We start from the raw sequence: 15,682 nt of genomic DNA on the forward strand, positions 1-15,682 counted from the left end.
ACTCTTGATTTTGGCTCAGGTCATGATCCCAGGGTTGTGGGATCAAGCCCCATGTCAGGCTCCACGCTTAGCATGGAGCCTTCTTGAGATATTCTCTCTCTCTCTCTCTCTCTCTCTCTCTCTCTTTCACTTGGTCCCTCTCACTCCCACTCTCTCTCTAAAATAAAATTAAAAAAAAAAAAGAATATCTTCGGACTTTCCCAAATGTTTGCTGGGGGAGCGAAACTGTCCCTCTCTGTTGAGAACCACTCTCCTAGAGGCCTAGGTTCCTGGGGGAAAGGGTGGGGCTGGGGACTAATGGAAAAGGGAGTTGTTAGTCACTCTGGGTCCAGATGGAGCTACAGGGGAAGGCCTGCTGCTGCCTTAGTTCCTCCATCTTTCAGGGTGCATTGCCAGGGAGGCAGGCCACCCAGTTCTGAGTAATCAGTCTTTGGCCTGACTCCATGGAGACTCATTAATTTCCCATTAATTACATTAATGAGAAGTTGGCCTGTTCTCTTCTCACTCATTCCAGCCCTGCCTAGGGCTTAGGGACAAGTCACACCAAGTAATGAGAACAATTCATATGTTCTCCCAAAGTGTCTCTCTGGTCCTCCCATGAGCCCCACTGCCCTGAGCCCCTGGCTTCTTAACCTTTAGATCTTGACCCCCTCTACTCCTTCTGCCTGCTCCACTTCCCCCAGAAAGGCAGCAGACGGTCCAGACACCCACTCTGTATAGCCGAGTAGTAAGTGCTTACTGATTGTCTACTGTGTGCCAGACACTATCTCAGGTGACAGGGAAAGCAGCAGTGGTCAAGACAAAGACCTTGCCTGCAGGGTGCTTACTTTCCATGAGAGGAGACACACTGTGAACAAATCAAGTGAGCCATAAAGAGGTGGTGACTTGGACACCTGGATGCATGACTTTCTCCTTGGCCCCAGTAGTCTGTCCCCCACAACTCCAGCCCCAGGTACTGCCACTTGGAAGTCCAGTGAATTAATTTTGACAGTCTTCTGAACTAACGCTTGCTCTAGGCAAGGAATCAGGAGGAGGGAAAGAAGAAGACTCCAGGAGATTCTAGAAGTGAGATGTCTGCATTTCTATATAGGGGTGATAGGGGCTTGGAGGCAAAGTGATGGCTGCTGGGCTGATGTGGGAGAGGAGGGAAGGGGTGGGCTGAAGGCAGAGCCCCTGTACACCAAGCATCTCTACCAAAGAACTCAGCCTCCATTCCCATCTGCGTCCCTGGTGAGGTGTGTGATGTTGGGTCCTGGGCTTCTGTATCAGTCTTGTAGCTTGTCTCTGTCACTGTCCCCACTGTATCCACATCTTGTGTCATCTCTGGACATCTGGAAGCACCTGTCTCTGCAGTAGTGGACCATGTGAGGTCTTTCCGCTTCTTTGCTCTTTCACCTGATACTCATGGATGACTCCACCCATGGCAAAAAGAGTGACCATGTGTGAATAAGGGGTGTGGAAAACAGGGCTGACGCGAGAGAAGTGGAAGGGCAAATGTGAAGCTGGAGAACCAGAATGTGAATCTCCTCCCAGAACCTGAGCACCCAATCACCGCCCCCCATCTGCCTCACCCATCAGAGCCCAGTCCTTTTAGAACCCAGTAATATGCTCCCTATCTCCTCAGAGCCCTGGAGGCTGCCCCCACCCAGTCCCCTCTCCCTCTGCTGGGGCTGGGTCAGGAGTCTGCCTACTCTGTGTTCCTTTTCCCAGATCCCACCCATTCAGCAGGCACCCAGGTGCTTGGCTCTGTGACACAGCAGTTGCGGTCTCCTCTTATCAGGGCACCCTTGTGGGGTGGGGCGGTTCCATTTGCTTAAGGTTGAGACCTGGGGGCCCCAGCCCTCATGACGTCAAACATGGACCCATTTAAGCTGAGAGGACCTCAGCCCATGGTCCCAAGCAGCTGTCCAACTCCAACATGGCCCAGCCAGCCCACTGCATCCGCTCCACCTTTGGCCTCCACTGCTGCCTCATCTTCCTTTTAGCTTCTCAGGAGGCAGGTAAGATGCCTTCAGAGGCAAAGGGGTTACCATAACACAAGGAGACAGAAGACAAAGAGGAATTGTTTCTTAGCATTTGTAGGGTTGAATGACCAATCATAGAAATGAATAGCAGGTGAGTGTGTGGTGGGAAGGGATGTGGGTATAGGGTTGTTGCATACAGTTGCCTAGGGTGTTCACTGCTTAAGGTTACTGTCTAAGGAGCAGGTAGGAGATGAAATCCAGCCTGTGCTCTGCTTCTCAAGACATAGCCTGCAAAGCTGCACCCACGCACAGAGGGGCTGTTTCCAGTTTACATAAAGACACTGTACAGGCCAGCAGTCTTGGGTAGACAGCAATGGGGCCTGACATTCGCTGAGCATCTGTTATGTTCAAGGAACTCACATGTGCTCACAGTACTTCATCTCATTTCATCTCCTCAAATCTCCTGAGATGGTTCATATTGCACTTTATAGAGAGGAGAGCATGATGCAGAGGAAGTGAAGGGACTTGTCCAAAGTCATGAAGTTAGAGGGTGGCAAGCAGGAAATCTGCCATTCCACATTGCCTGCTGCCCTCATGGGCCCGAGGTGCATTTCTCTCCCAAGAGCTCTGTTCTATGCCAATCTTGGTTCTATTCTGGACTCTGGCCCATTTAGTTAGTCAGGGCTTTCCTACATTTATAAGCTTAGAAGAATGCCATCTGGCCAATACCAGTAGATGATGCGTACCAGGCATTTACTATGTGCTAGGCATTGTTCTAGGCACTTTGTTCACATTTACTTATTTGATCCTCATAGCAACTCGATAAGGTGTGCATGATTTTGTCCCCATTCTACAGTTGGGAAACATTCCAGAGCTTCAGTGAGAAAAAGTATGTGGAAAAGTTTAATGAGCACAACAGAACCTACAAGTTCAAGTGAAATCACCAAATTAGTTCACTTAGTTAAGAAATAGTTCTGTGACTGACCCCAGGGAGCGGAGAGGTGAAACACAGGAGAAGTCTAGAGGGGACCTGGGTGATTCAAAGGAGGGTCTTCACAAGGTAGACACACACAAATAAATTCAGAGAGACGCAATGTGCTGGATAGGGTCGTCCATGGCAACGATGTTGATGATTGCAAGCCAGGACCCAGAAAGTTGTGAATCTGGATGCTGCAGACAGTATTTAGGGTAGGGCAGGCAGCAGCTTCTTCTTCTAATAGTATTTGACAGAGGGTGATATTGGAGGAAATTTCTCCTTCCTTGAGCTCAGGTCATGTTGGGGCCAGTGGGGATGGGAGCGAGGGGAACAAGTGGATGGTGGCTGGCAGGGGCAGGGGCTGAGGAATCTTTGAGCTGCCTCTGCTAGGCCTCAGCAGTGCATTCTGTTTGTGCTCTGACTTGTACCTCTCTCCCTATCTCAATGGTCTGGGGACAGAGGCACCAGAGCCGTCCTCAGCCTCCCAATCCTGGGTCTCTTCTCTCCTCCTTCCTGTCATGCTGCTATCCCACCTGCTGCTCTCTGCCACCTTCTGTTGTGCTGCTGCCCAGGAAGAAGGATCTATAGGTACAAAGCAGAAGGGAATGAAACATGAGACAACTCCATACACATTAACTTTTGTTAGAAGATTTGCTCTAGGGCACAGGCAGATGTAGGGCAGACTTGAGATCTGAATTCCAGAATAGGACACTCTGGGCTCTGTGGCTTTTGTCTGGGGAGATGGCTGCTAGAGTTTGCCTGGGTGGAACGGAGGAGAGGGCTGGGGGGAGGGCCAGGGCAGTGGACACTCAGATCCTGTAGAGAAGAGCAAGTGGGTGATAGGTAGGGAGGGTGTGAGACTGGGATAAGGTTGGGGTGGGGTGAGGGTGGAACTGGAATGTGGGGCTGATGGGGCACATGACTATGTCCAGCAGGCAGTGAGGCCAAGGTAGAGAGGGAAAGTGTGATGACTGAGGTGGATGAATACCTTTAGTACACAGTTCTGACCCCTCCCCATCATTTATGCACAGGATTAGTCAATACCCAGATTCAGATAACTGGGTCTTAGAACCCCAGAGTCTGTGGCATGCAGTTGTAGAACCAGAGGTGCAGAAAGTAGATTAAATCATCTCTGAGGGGAGCACAAATGGGGTCTTGGAGCAAGTCTAAAAAGGATGTCTTGTTTTTCCTCTAATAAATGTTATTTGATGTAACTTATCTGACAGAAATATGCTCATTATAGAAACTGGAAAACTGGAAAAAAAATGAGAAAGAAAAATAAAATATAATAGTCCCCAGTTACCCACGCAGGCAACCATTTGAGTATATTTCTCTTTAGTCTGTTTTACTCTGAGTTTTAGGCCATGTACTGAGCTTGTGTTCTATAGACATTTAAAGCATTTACCCGTATTATTGCAAATGGAGTAAGCCATTTTCTAGGGGCAGGACACCAAGAAACACCAGATACACTCTTCTGGGTGAAGCTGCTCTGATGGAGACCCTGCATCATGAATCACTTAGCATGATAAGTGAGAATGAAACAGGTTGAACAGACCTTTGGAATTACACGTAGTTTTGATGTGGGATATTTTTCATTCTTTAATCCAGGCTGAGCATCCATCTTCAGTGTCTTGTGCTAAAGCCAGAGTTTCCTCTCCGCCTATGTATCAGTGACCAAAAAAGTTATTTTGGGGCCATTATTGTAGTTGGCGAAATGAATATCTCACGGTAAAAACTTCCTAGGGAACTAAAATTGCTACTGGGGAGAAGAGATGGTCATCTCATCTTGGGGCGGGGGGTGGGGTGGGGTGGGGTGGGTGGGCAGTGCAGTTAGTCACTGATTTCCTCCATGGCTGAGCTCAGAACCAAGGAATCCTTTGAGCTTCAACTCAAGACTTAATAACCAATGGTTCCACAATTGTGTGATGTAGATCTGGAATTCTAAGATCTAGTTATCTGAATCTCTTTATTGACTATATAGGCCCTGGGGTTAAGTGACAACCAGTATCCCAGAACTGGTGGGCTGTAGGTCTTCTTTTAACATCTCAGGGGCTCAATTACTTCATGTGGCAGAAATTACCCTTTGGTTTTCCAACTTATGGAGGTCACAGTTATATATGCTTTTTTACTTAGTGTGTATAATGAGAGGTTGTTGGCACTGCTTCTGAAGAGTTTTCATCAGTCTTAAGATACTGTTAATCACCCATTCAACAAATATGTATGAAGTGCTTCCTGTGGGCCAGACATTGTTCTAAGCTGGAGACATAGCGATGAATGAAACAATTAAAAATCCTTGCCATTGTGGGAAGTATTTATTATAAATAGAAAATGATGAGTGTCATGTTGATAAAACACAGCCAGGGGAAATGGCCCAGGAATATGGGGCTGCCCTTTGGACGAGGTGGTCAAGGCAGGCCTCAGAGGTATGTGAAGCAGATGGGACAGGAGAGATACCTGGGGCTGTAGAAGGCCACAGGCTCAGGCTCCCCTTACTACCAGGAGAACAAGGCAAAGTATGAGACTGTTTGAAAGACTATAATTCAGATTCAACAAATGCTTTAAATAATCTATGCTTAAGCTGGTGCAGTTGACATCATTGTTATTTACAGTTGAGGACATGGATATTCTGAATATTTAAGTGACCCAAGCAAGCATGCAAAGCTGGTGAGGGACAGAGCCTGAACTCGAATCTTGTCCTCTGATTCTTTAAAGCCAGTGGAATTTGCTACTGTACTGCTACTGCTCATTTATTCACTTTCTGGATATTTACTCATCCCCTATCACATTTAACAGCATCTGGGGTTTAGTGAGAAGCCTGACTTTGCCAATTATTTCATCACTTTGAACTTCCTTTTCTCACCTATAAAATAGTAAGATCATATGCTTGTCTCACAGGTTTGTGGTGAAGATTAAATAAACAAATGTATAGACAGCATCCTTTAGGCGTTCCACAAGTGCCAGTGTTCTTCCTTTCCCAACAGCTGGGCTGAACTATAGTTTGTGTAGTGTAGTCTTAACCAGTAGGAGCCTGGGTCTGGGAACCCAGAATATGTGTTCAAACTCTAGCTCAACTTTTGACTTGGAGAGTATCCTTGGGGAGATTACTCATTCTCTCTGAACCTTGTTTCCTCATCTATAAAAAGGGGGAGAATAACAAATAGTTCTCAATTTCAAAGGGCTGTTGTGAAAAGTAAATGAGTTAATACATTCATAAGACCTGCCTGTCTCATAGTAAGTGTGCAAGAAAGGTTGGCCATTGCTGTTGCTGTGGGATTGTGTGCAAGTCACCATTCCTCTTGGGTGAAACTTGAAACTTAAGTTTTTTGGCTGTAAAATAGGGAGGTTAATAGCTTGTAACGCTTCTAAAGAGACACATTTTTCTTTCAAGAGGGCAACCTTCATCTATCCAGATAGCTTTAGGTGTGTGAAGAGGGGAGGCCAGTGGGGAACCATAGGGTTGAGTCATCTCATCTACTTCTCTGCATCCAGGCCAAACTTTAACACTAAAATGAAAGTCTCCCATCTCCTTCCTCTATCCATCTTCCATTCCTCTTCTTATCCTCCTCCCATTCATCATCTGTGTCTACTTTTGGGGAGCCGGGAGATCAGTGACCCTAGAAGAGAATCCAGAAAGAGAATGTCTGTAAGGCAACCACCTGAGCTTTTGGCTCAGAAAAGGTGCCCAATGAATAGTAGCTATCATTGGTATTGCTGCTGAGAGAACCAAGGAGTGGAACTAACATAGCGAAGTGAGGGCCTGAAAATTCAGCCATCCTTTCTCTCCCTAACCTCGATTCCCATAAGAGACTTGGGACCCTCATCCCCTTCTTGTCCCACCCATATTTTTTCAAAGAGTTCCCCGGGCCTCTACTCTTCTTGGCAGCAAGGAGGTGGGTGGATTTTGTTTCTTTGTGATTGGGAATGGGTCCAGGTTCTGGTTGCCACCTTGAGCTAACAGACTGGAAATCTCAGTTACGTAACAACACTATCTCCCTCACTCTTTGGCGATCTCCTGACTAGGTATCAGAGACATCTCCTCTGTCCCCGTTGGTTGTTTTTTTCCCACGTAATTAAGGCCCATATCTGTTTATTGATAGAGGTGTTTTCTCTCACACCCTGTCCTTAAACACAGTCAGTCCCTTCTACAATTTAGCTGCCTCATCTCAGGACCCCCAAGCAGACATCTTTTTCTTTCAAGCGGGCAAACTTCATCTATCCCAGATAGCTTTAGGCGTGTGAAGAGAGGGGTGTCCAGTGGGGGACCATAGGGTTGAGTCATCTCATCTACTTCTCTACATCCAAACCAAACTTTAACACCAAAATGAAGTCTTCCATATCCTTCCTCTATCCATCTTCCATTCCTCTTTTTATCCTCCTCCTATTCATCACTGCGTCTACTTATTAATCCTATGGCAAGTTCTGCCAGAAGTCTTACTTCAGTCTGTTACACAATTACATTTGAGATGGAGCTGGAATGTTATGGAAAGATGGAGATTCTGATATTTGTTCCCTTTCCTCTCAGCCCTGTCATGGAAAGGGAACTCCATTTCATAAGTATATAAACTCTAAAGGAGCATTTGTGGAACAAAATACCCTCAATATCTGATCTCAAAATCTTGTGATTTGATAGGTAGGGCAGGAAGTAGAGGTTGATAGGCACACAAATAACTGTAAGGTTGGGTTGAAGGTAGCAGGAAAGAGTATTAATAAAGAATTTTTTGAGCATTGAGATGAAACTAGATCTTATATGCTTGGAAGGATCTGGAAAGATGCCATAAAGCCAGAAAGGTCTGAATTTCAGAACTGAGGAGTGGAAGTGGAGAAGAGGTGAAGTGGCATTCTTGCTGAAGGCACAACCTGAACAAAGGTCCAGAGACTAGAGGAGAGAATGGGGATTTTAAGTCATAGTATTTTGAGGATACTGGCTGGGGAGATATATCTAGGGTAATAAAGGGACCCTTAGAGGGATAGGTGGGCAGAGAAACAAGGAAGAAAATAATGGAAGTTTCTTATTTGCCTCTTTTCCTTCACAGGTGCTATCACATTTCAAGAACTTCAGAAAACTGGTGATTCCCCAGCATCTGATAATTTGCTCCCTCCTACTTCAGGCTTTGTTTATAGTGCACCCCCTGATCATACTGCTCTTCAGTCAAGCCATAGCCCTCTAGACCTCACTAAATCTACAGAAGCCCATAATCTAAAACGCAATTGCAACACTACACACCATCTCAAGCCGATTTACAAACACATAGGTAATTCCCAAAACTCTACAAGTCATCATGAAGTTCTTCCTACTTCTGAAAAAACCCCGAGCAATCAAGGAAGAGACCCAAATGTTCGGAATGGACGGTCTATTGATCCTACTGACTCTACTAACACACATAAAGGATTGTCTGGTGTAAAACATCCAACGTCAGCACCCAAGATCAAAACAACTTGCCTTAAGTTCAAATCAGATACGGGAACAGATAAAAGTGTAACATCTTTGAGAAACATTACTTCAGAGAGTAAAAGCGCTACTTCACAGAAGACCATAAATCCTGTCCACAACTCAGGAAATTCGGAGAGCAAAAAAATACCTATGTATTCCTCAGGCAAAAGCACAACAGCCCCATCAGATGAGGTTACAAGAACCCCACGAAGGTCAGAAAGAGCTGGAGATCATACAATAGCTGCTAATCTCAGAACTACAGTTGCCTCAGGCACAACGATAATGAAGACTACAGGACGTATAAACAGGACATCAGCCATTGAAAAGACCACACAAATACCAGCAACACTTAGAGAACATAGACACAGCACCATATCAGCTCATATAAATATCACAAAATCACTAGAAAACTCACTAGAACATGGAAAAGTTGCCACATTGCCTTATGAGAAGACTCCGGGAGTCCCAACAGAATCTACAAAATATGGAGAAGAGACTACATCAACCAATAAGAAAACCACACTAACCCCCCAAAAGTCCAAGAAACATGGACAGAACACCACTCCGGACAGCAGAAGGACCACAAGGGCCCCAGAAGGGCCCACTGACTATGGTGAGAAGACAACCCCCGCCAATGGGAAGACCATGAGAGCCCCAGCAGGGCCCAAGGACCATGAGAAGACCACCCCAGCCAACAGGGAGGTCACAAGACCCGTGGAAGGGCCTAAGAATCATGAGAAGAAGACCACTACAGTCAACGGGAAGACCACAAATGCCCCAGAAAGCCCCAAGGGTCATGGGGAGAAGACTACATCAGCCAACGGGATGATCACAAGAACCCTAGAAGGGCCCAAGGACTATGGGGAGAAGACCACCCCAGCCAATGGGAAGACCATGAGAGCCCCAGCAGGGCCCAAGGACCATGAGAAGATCACCCCAGCCAACAAGGAAATCACAAGATCCCCGGAAGGGCCTAAGGATCATGAGAAGAAGACCACTACAGTCAACAGGAAGATCACAAGTGCCCCAGAAGGCCCCAAGGGACATGATGAGAAGACTACATCAGCCAATGGGGTGACCACAAGTGTCCCAGAAGGGCCCAAGGAACATGAGGAAAAGACCACAAGAACTCCAGAAGGGCCCAAGGACCACAGGGAGAAGACCACCACAGTCAGGAAGATCACAAGTGCCCCAGAAAGGTCCAAGAACCATGAGGAAAGGACTACATCTGCCAATGGGATGATCACGAGAGCCCCAGAAGGCCCCAAGGAATATGGGAAGAAAACCACAAGAACCCTAGAAGGGCCCAAGGGCTCTGGTGAGAAGACAACGCCAGCTAATGGGAAGACCACAGGAGCCCCAGAAGGGCCTGAGAACCATGTGGGGAAGACCACTAGAGCCCTAGAAAGGACCAAGGACCACAGGGAGAAAAATACCCTGGCCAATGGGAAGACGACAAGAGCCCCAGAAGGGCCCACGGACCATGGGAAGACCACCCCAGCCAACAGGGAGACCACAAGAGCCCTGGAAGGTCCCAAGCATCATGGGGAGAAGACCACCACAGTCAACAGGAAGACCACTAGAGCCCTAGGGGGGCCCAACGACCATAAGGAGAAGACCACCCTGGCCAATGGTAAGACCACAAGAGTCCCAGAAGGGTCCAAGGATGATGGGGGTAAGACCACCAGAGCCCTACAAGGGTCCAAGGACCATGGGGAGAAGAACACAACAGTCAATGGGATGACCACGAGAGCCCCAGAAGGCCCCAAGGACCATGGGGAGAAGACCACCAGAGCCCTAAAAGGGCCCAAGGACCAGAGGGAGAAGACCACCCCAGCCAACGGGAAGACCACAAGAGCTCCAGAAGGGCCCAGGAACCACAGGGAGAAGACTACACTGGCCAATGGGATGACCACGAGAGCCCCAGAAGTTCCTACAGACCATGGGGAGAAAACCACCCCAACCAACAGGGAGACCACAAGAGCCCCAGAAGGGCCCAAGGACAATGGGGAGAAAACAACACTGGCCAATAGGATGACCACGAGAGCCCCAGAAGGCCCCAAGGACCATGAGGGGAAGACCACTAGAGCCCTAGAAGAGCCCAAGAACCATGGGGAGAAGAACACAACGGTCAATGGGAAGACCACAAGAGCCCCAGGAATTCCCACAGACCATGGGCAGAAGATCATCTCGGCCAACAGCAATACCACAAGAGCCCCAGAGAGGCCCAAAGAACATGGAGAAAATGCCACTCCAGCCGATAAGAAGACAACAAGAACTCAAGCCAAATCTATAAAACATGGAGTAAAGGCCACATTGGTCACTGAGACCACAAAACCCCCAAGAAAACCTAAAGAAAGTGTAGGAAAAAACACAGCTTCCACAGAGACTATAAGACCTCCATTCAATGTCACAGGAGACAAATCTGTCACTAATACCTCTCCTGGTTCAAATAAAACTGATGTTACCCATGGGGTACCCATTGGTTCTTTTACACTCACCACATCTCACATAGAGCTGAGTTCCATCATGTCAGAAGCCCCAGGCAACCAAAACCATCCATATCAGAACAAAGATGGCTCACAGGGAGGTCTTCGTGCTGGAGGAATGAGGGAGAATGATTCATTCCCTGCATGGGCCATAGTTATTGTGGTCCTGGTGGCTGTGATTCTCTTCCTGGTGTTCCTTGGCCTTATCTTCTTGGTAAGGGGCAGGGATGCTACAGGGGAGTGAACCCATGAGACAGGGAGTTGATGAGAGGTTATGGATCTGAACAAGAGGCAGTAATTAGCCCAGGAAAAGAGGCATGGTGGGAGGATGGTAATAAAGGGGTAGTGGCGGTGAAAACTTTGGGGAAGGACAATAGATGCATGAGGCATGAACAGTGGCATTGAAGAAAAGTCTGTGGCTGAGAGAAAAGGAAATAGAATAGGGAAAAACTGGGGGCTGGAGATATAATCTGGGATATGAGAACAGGGAATATCAGGAGAGGGAAAATTGGACAGAGGAGGGAATTGGAGATGAAGTCTGGGACTTAGTGCATGGGATCTGGGGCTGTAATAAGGATCAAGGTTTGGATGGAATCTTGGGAAAGAAGGAAGCTAAATGGCTAGGATCAGGGAGAATAGAATTGAAGGGTTATGGGTATTGAGGAAAGCAAGTGGCATGGCAGATGAAACTCATTACTCCTTTCTCCTAATCACAGATTGCCTGTACGATGAAAACACACCGTGCACTGGTCCAAAACACAGAGGACAATGACCCAGAGGATGATGGGGGCCCTAATTCCTACCCAGTCTACCTGATGGAGCAGCAGACTCTTGGCAAGGGCCAGATCCCTTCCCCACGGTGATCCTTCAGAAAGGTCCCAGCTCTTCCATGCCCTTCCTAAGATGAGGAATTAGACTCACCGTTCCTATTTCCTGGACACCAGGAAGGGCAGAGTACTGGCAGTTAACAGCATTAACTCTTCATCAGCTGTGTTCTTATTGAAACTGGTCAAGGGATGAGGTGATAAGCAAGAAGGAGAAGCAAGAAGGGAGATAAAGAAGAAAGAATGAATAATGCAAGTGTTCTCTGCAGAAGATGGTGGTCTTGGAATGAAAACATGTTTGATGGACACATGGGGTAGACACCAACATAGGACACTGAGTCTTGGGAGGAGCAGCATGACTAAAGGAAGTTTGGGGGCCTTAGAAGGCAATGCCCCATATCTGACTGTGAGTTGGAGATTGAGGACAGAGTTCCTGGGTGTCAGGACCAATCTATAATATTTCCATGTACTATTACTTAGATTTTGTGTATAAGCAGACTCGTCTTTGACTTCCCAGGACACTTGCCTACCTCCTTTTTAAAATGAAAAAAGTAGAATCTGAGAAGAAAAGAGAACTTATTTCCTTCACCCTCTCTATACCAAGGAGAAAGGAAAATTCCAGAAAAGATCATAAATGTCTCTCATCCAGATGGTTCTTCCCTCTTCCTTCTGAATCCTTTAGTTTTTTCTAAATGTCTACAGTAGACATCCTGCTGGTCTGGCTTTCTGGGTTGTGGGTGGCACAGAGGGAGGGATTTTTGTGTGGTCTGCAGTCTTATCCATTTATCCCCATTCCAGACTGTCCCTGATGGTGTTCCCCACTCATTATTTATTTTCCTGTCAGTTCTACCAAAAGCCAGTCCAGGCTTTTTCCTGGAAGAGCCACTTGCCTTCTCCACTGCCCCCATTCTCTCTCTACTCACACTTTCACCCCAGATTTTGATATTCCCCCTTTTAGGCATATCATCTGGATTTTCTCTCCAACTTATTAAAGCCCTTTCACCTATTACTGATTTGGCATAGTGGAAAGAATGAACAGATAATAGATAGCTTCCTATCTATTGGTCTTTTTATAATAAAGTAGAAAATATTTGTAAAGTAAGTACACCATAATTATTGAACTGTCAGTTGGGAGAAGCCTTGACTAGTGTTCCTGACTCTGGCTGCTGTGACCTTACATATGACCTTGAGCAGCAGTGGCTAAAGAACAGGAATTCTTTAGAGTGTCATGGAAAATTGGGCTGAATTTCTACTGCTCCTAAAATGAGTCACTCCTGGATTTAGATAGGAGCCAGCCTGAGTTCCTGCTGGGCCCATCTGCATGGTGCAAAAGCAGGAGAAAATGTATTCATTAATAAGCCAGTATTTCCATGTACCTATTATAAAATCTGTTGAGCATTATAAATATAAGATATAGTTACCACCTGAGACACAAATATAGGGAAATTAAATACATAATTCAGTAAGAGTTCTCACAAGGCAGTACTACATAGAATAAAGCATGACTCTAATGAATTAAACCCAATATTCATGGGCAACTACTACATCCCAAATTTATGTTAGGATACTAGCCCTGCTCCAAAGCCATTCCATGCCCAAACATCACTCCCAGCAGACCAACTGCCCATCACCCACATGGCCTTGGCTCACTCTTACCAAAGGAGGATCAGCAATTTCCCTGACCAGAAAGGCACAGGCCTTCCAAGTTTAACTTCATTGAGAATCAAATAGCAACCCTCTCTGCTACTTTTGGCATTCCCATTTTCAGGAATCTGGAAGTCTACCACAGACAGTGGTCTTAATCTTGACACTCATGCCACTGAGTTATCTGCCAGGGCACACTGCAGGCTCAGGAACTCTCTGAATCTCCCACCAGAGCTCTACTCTGCTAAAGGCAGGATTGTAGCTTGGATCCCAGAAAGGTGCCACAGGAACCCCAGACTTGGGTCCCTGGAGAGAGCCCTCTCTTCAGAACACCTGGTTTCTGGAAAGGGCTGGAGTGCCTGGGAAAAAAAGAAAAGGATACCAGGCTTGTAGTCATCCGGGCAGATGGTGTCAGCATGCGGCAGCTGCCAGGACAGGAGTGTCACTCTTTCTGGGAGGAAAGTAGATACCCTCTATACCTAGCCTATAACCATTGAATTTCTCCAGCACGGACCCCAATTTAAAAACTAAAACAAAACCAAGCAAGAGCACCTTTGCCCCTAGAGTGCCAAACATTGAATCCCACGGAGGCCTCCCTGCAAAAGGACCCAAATGGAGCTCTGGGGTCAAAGGGTGTGTATTTGGGGGTGTATAGGAGGTTCTCCATCTCACAAGTGCTGCAGGGACTGTGGGCCCCACCACAGCTGCTGATTGTCTCCCTTCCCATTTCCCTCTCCCGCTACAATGCTTACTTGGAAATCTACGGGGGGAAATCCTCTGACAAGCTCTCGGGTTGGGCTCTCATTAGAGAAAATTACATAATGAGTGGCAAGGAGGGAATGGTTCCCTCCTCACAAGCTTAATCCCCACATCCCCAGGATAGATCAGTGCCCAAGACCTCTAGGGCTGAAGTGGGCAACAGGTGCAAGGGCAGAGGGGTGAGCCCGGGCAGGGCGGGCCAGGATCGGGGGTGAGGGACAGGGGACCAGAGCAGCCTCCTTCCTTCGCTCTAGGTTCCACTTGGCTGGAGGCTCCTGGATCTCGCTGGGTAACTGAGTGGATTGGTGGTTCAAGGCCAGCCACACCCAGGCGCCCCCTCTACTTGGCCACCATGAGCACGCCCTTGGATCACGCCCCGCACCGCCAGCCACCCTCGGAGTTGGGGTGCAGTTCCTAGCCCTGGCTTCCTGCCCTGAGAGCCAGATTGACAGGCCTCGGCTTCCTTCCATCTGCGCACCATCCATAATAAAACTAAAGTTTTCGCTGTGCTTTCTTTCACCACATCACGTGCTTCAATCTTCTGTTAACTCTGCGAGTTCTTTCTTACTAAGCTTGTTTGACAGAAGACAAAACCGAGGCTCAGCGAAGAACCTTGTTCAAACCCACACAGCTCCTGGGAGCAGAGTTTTTCTCCCAACACAACTTTACTTTGTCCCTTAGTGGAGCCAGGATCCCTGTAACTTGGCAGCATGATCTAGATGGGTGGGATGTTTATAGGGACCACCTAAGGAAAAAAGTATAATTGAGGTTTGTGCAAGAAAAGGTCCAGCTCCTTCTTCTGGAGTCCAGGTTCCCCTTTCAGCCCCTTGGACTTCCAGAGTTTTGTTCTTCTGGCCCCACAGGGCAGAAGCACTTTGCCCTCCCTCCCAGCACCCAGACCCCCTTACAGCTGACTGTGCTAGCACTCTCTGTCCACCTGCTCCTGGACAGTGAATGCTGGCACAGTAAGAATATCGAATGATTTGGGACCCAGTCACCCTCATTTTTCTCCCTTCTGCCTGCTACAAAGACCTCTGCTCCAGAAATGAGACATCCCCAGAGAAAACAGGTTTTTGCTGATCTCTGGCCCCAAGGGTGGGTCTCCTTTTCTTCTGACACATTTGATCCCCTTGTTCTCTCTCTCTCTCCCTGTTCCTACCCCCCTAAATTGCCAGAAGCACCCCTCTCTGTAGAGGGAGGGCCAAAAGTTATGGCTTCCCCTGCTTAGCAGCAACTACAAAGCCCATAGCAATGGCCAAGTGAGACAAGAAAGTAAGCTGGGCATATTGTGGAGCAAGTGTTAGAATCCAAGAATCCAGCTGTTCAAGTCCCTGGCTCCCTACTACCACGGAACTCATCCCAGTTGATCTTCCTCCTCCCACAACCCTGGCCCTGGCAAGCTTTTAATTCTTCCTGAAACTTCATGTCCTAGTGAGACTCCAGGCATCAACTCATCCTATGTAGTACATTTCTGCTGTAGAACCCACCATGCTAGATAACAACTTCCAATGTGGATTATTTCAAGATGAAGAGAGGAAAATTATCGCCTGCCTCCTGCATCCTAATGCAGCTTCTCTTTGGAATCCTGGGACCTG

At 47.4% G+C, this 15,682-nt stretch overlaps 2 protein-coding genes across 2 annotated transcripts in view; both read left to right on the forward strand.

Annotated features, from left to right (window-relative positions):
• The first annotated feature begins 1,890 nt into the window (after nucleotides 1-1,890).
• Nucleotides 1,891-14,586, forward strand: MUCL3 (mucin like 3). Its single transcript, XM_030315025.1, has 3 exons — nucleotides 1,891-2,000; nucleotides 7,974-11,074; nucleotides 11,577-14,586. The coding sequence occupies exons 1-3, from the start codon at nucleotides 1,919-1,921 to the stop codon at nucleotides 11,721-11,723; spliced, it is 3,330 nt and encodes a 1,109-aa protein (XP_030170885.1). The 5' UTR covers nucleotides 1,891-1,918; the 3' UTR covers nucleotides 11,724-14,586.
• Nucleotides 14,587-15,612: 1,026 nt separating this feature from the next.
• Nucleotides 15,613-15,682, forward strand: part of MUC22 (mucin 22) — a 59,049-nt gene continuing 58,979 nt past the window's right edge. The window contains 1 exon segment of the mRNA XM_030317052.1: nucleotides 15,613-15,682. Coding sequence (XP_030172912.1) covers nucleotides 15,613-15,682 — 70 coding nt within the window.

Source organism: Lynx canadensis, chromosome B2 (genome assembly GCF_007474595.2).
Source record: "Lynx canadensis isolate LIC74 chromosome B2, mLynCan4.pri.v2, whole genome shotgun sequence".
NCBI lineage: Eukaryota > Metazoa > Chordata > Mammalia > Carnivora > Felidae > Lynx > Lynx canadensis.

Coding starts and splice junctions, on each gene's coding strand:
- MUCL3 (XM_030315025.1), top strand. CDS start 1,919: ATGGCCCAGCCAGCCCACTGCATCCGCTCCACCTTTGGCCTCCACTGC. Junction 2,001..7,973: donor TTTAGCTTCTCAGGAGGCAG/GTAAGATGCCTT, acceptor TTTCCTTCACAG/GTGCTATCACATTTCAAGAA. Junction 11,075..11,576: donor TCCTTGGCCTTATCTTCTTG/GTAAGGGGCAGG, acceptor TCCTAATCACAG/ATTGCCTGTACGATGAAAAC.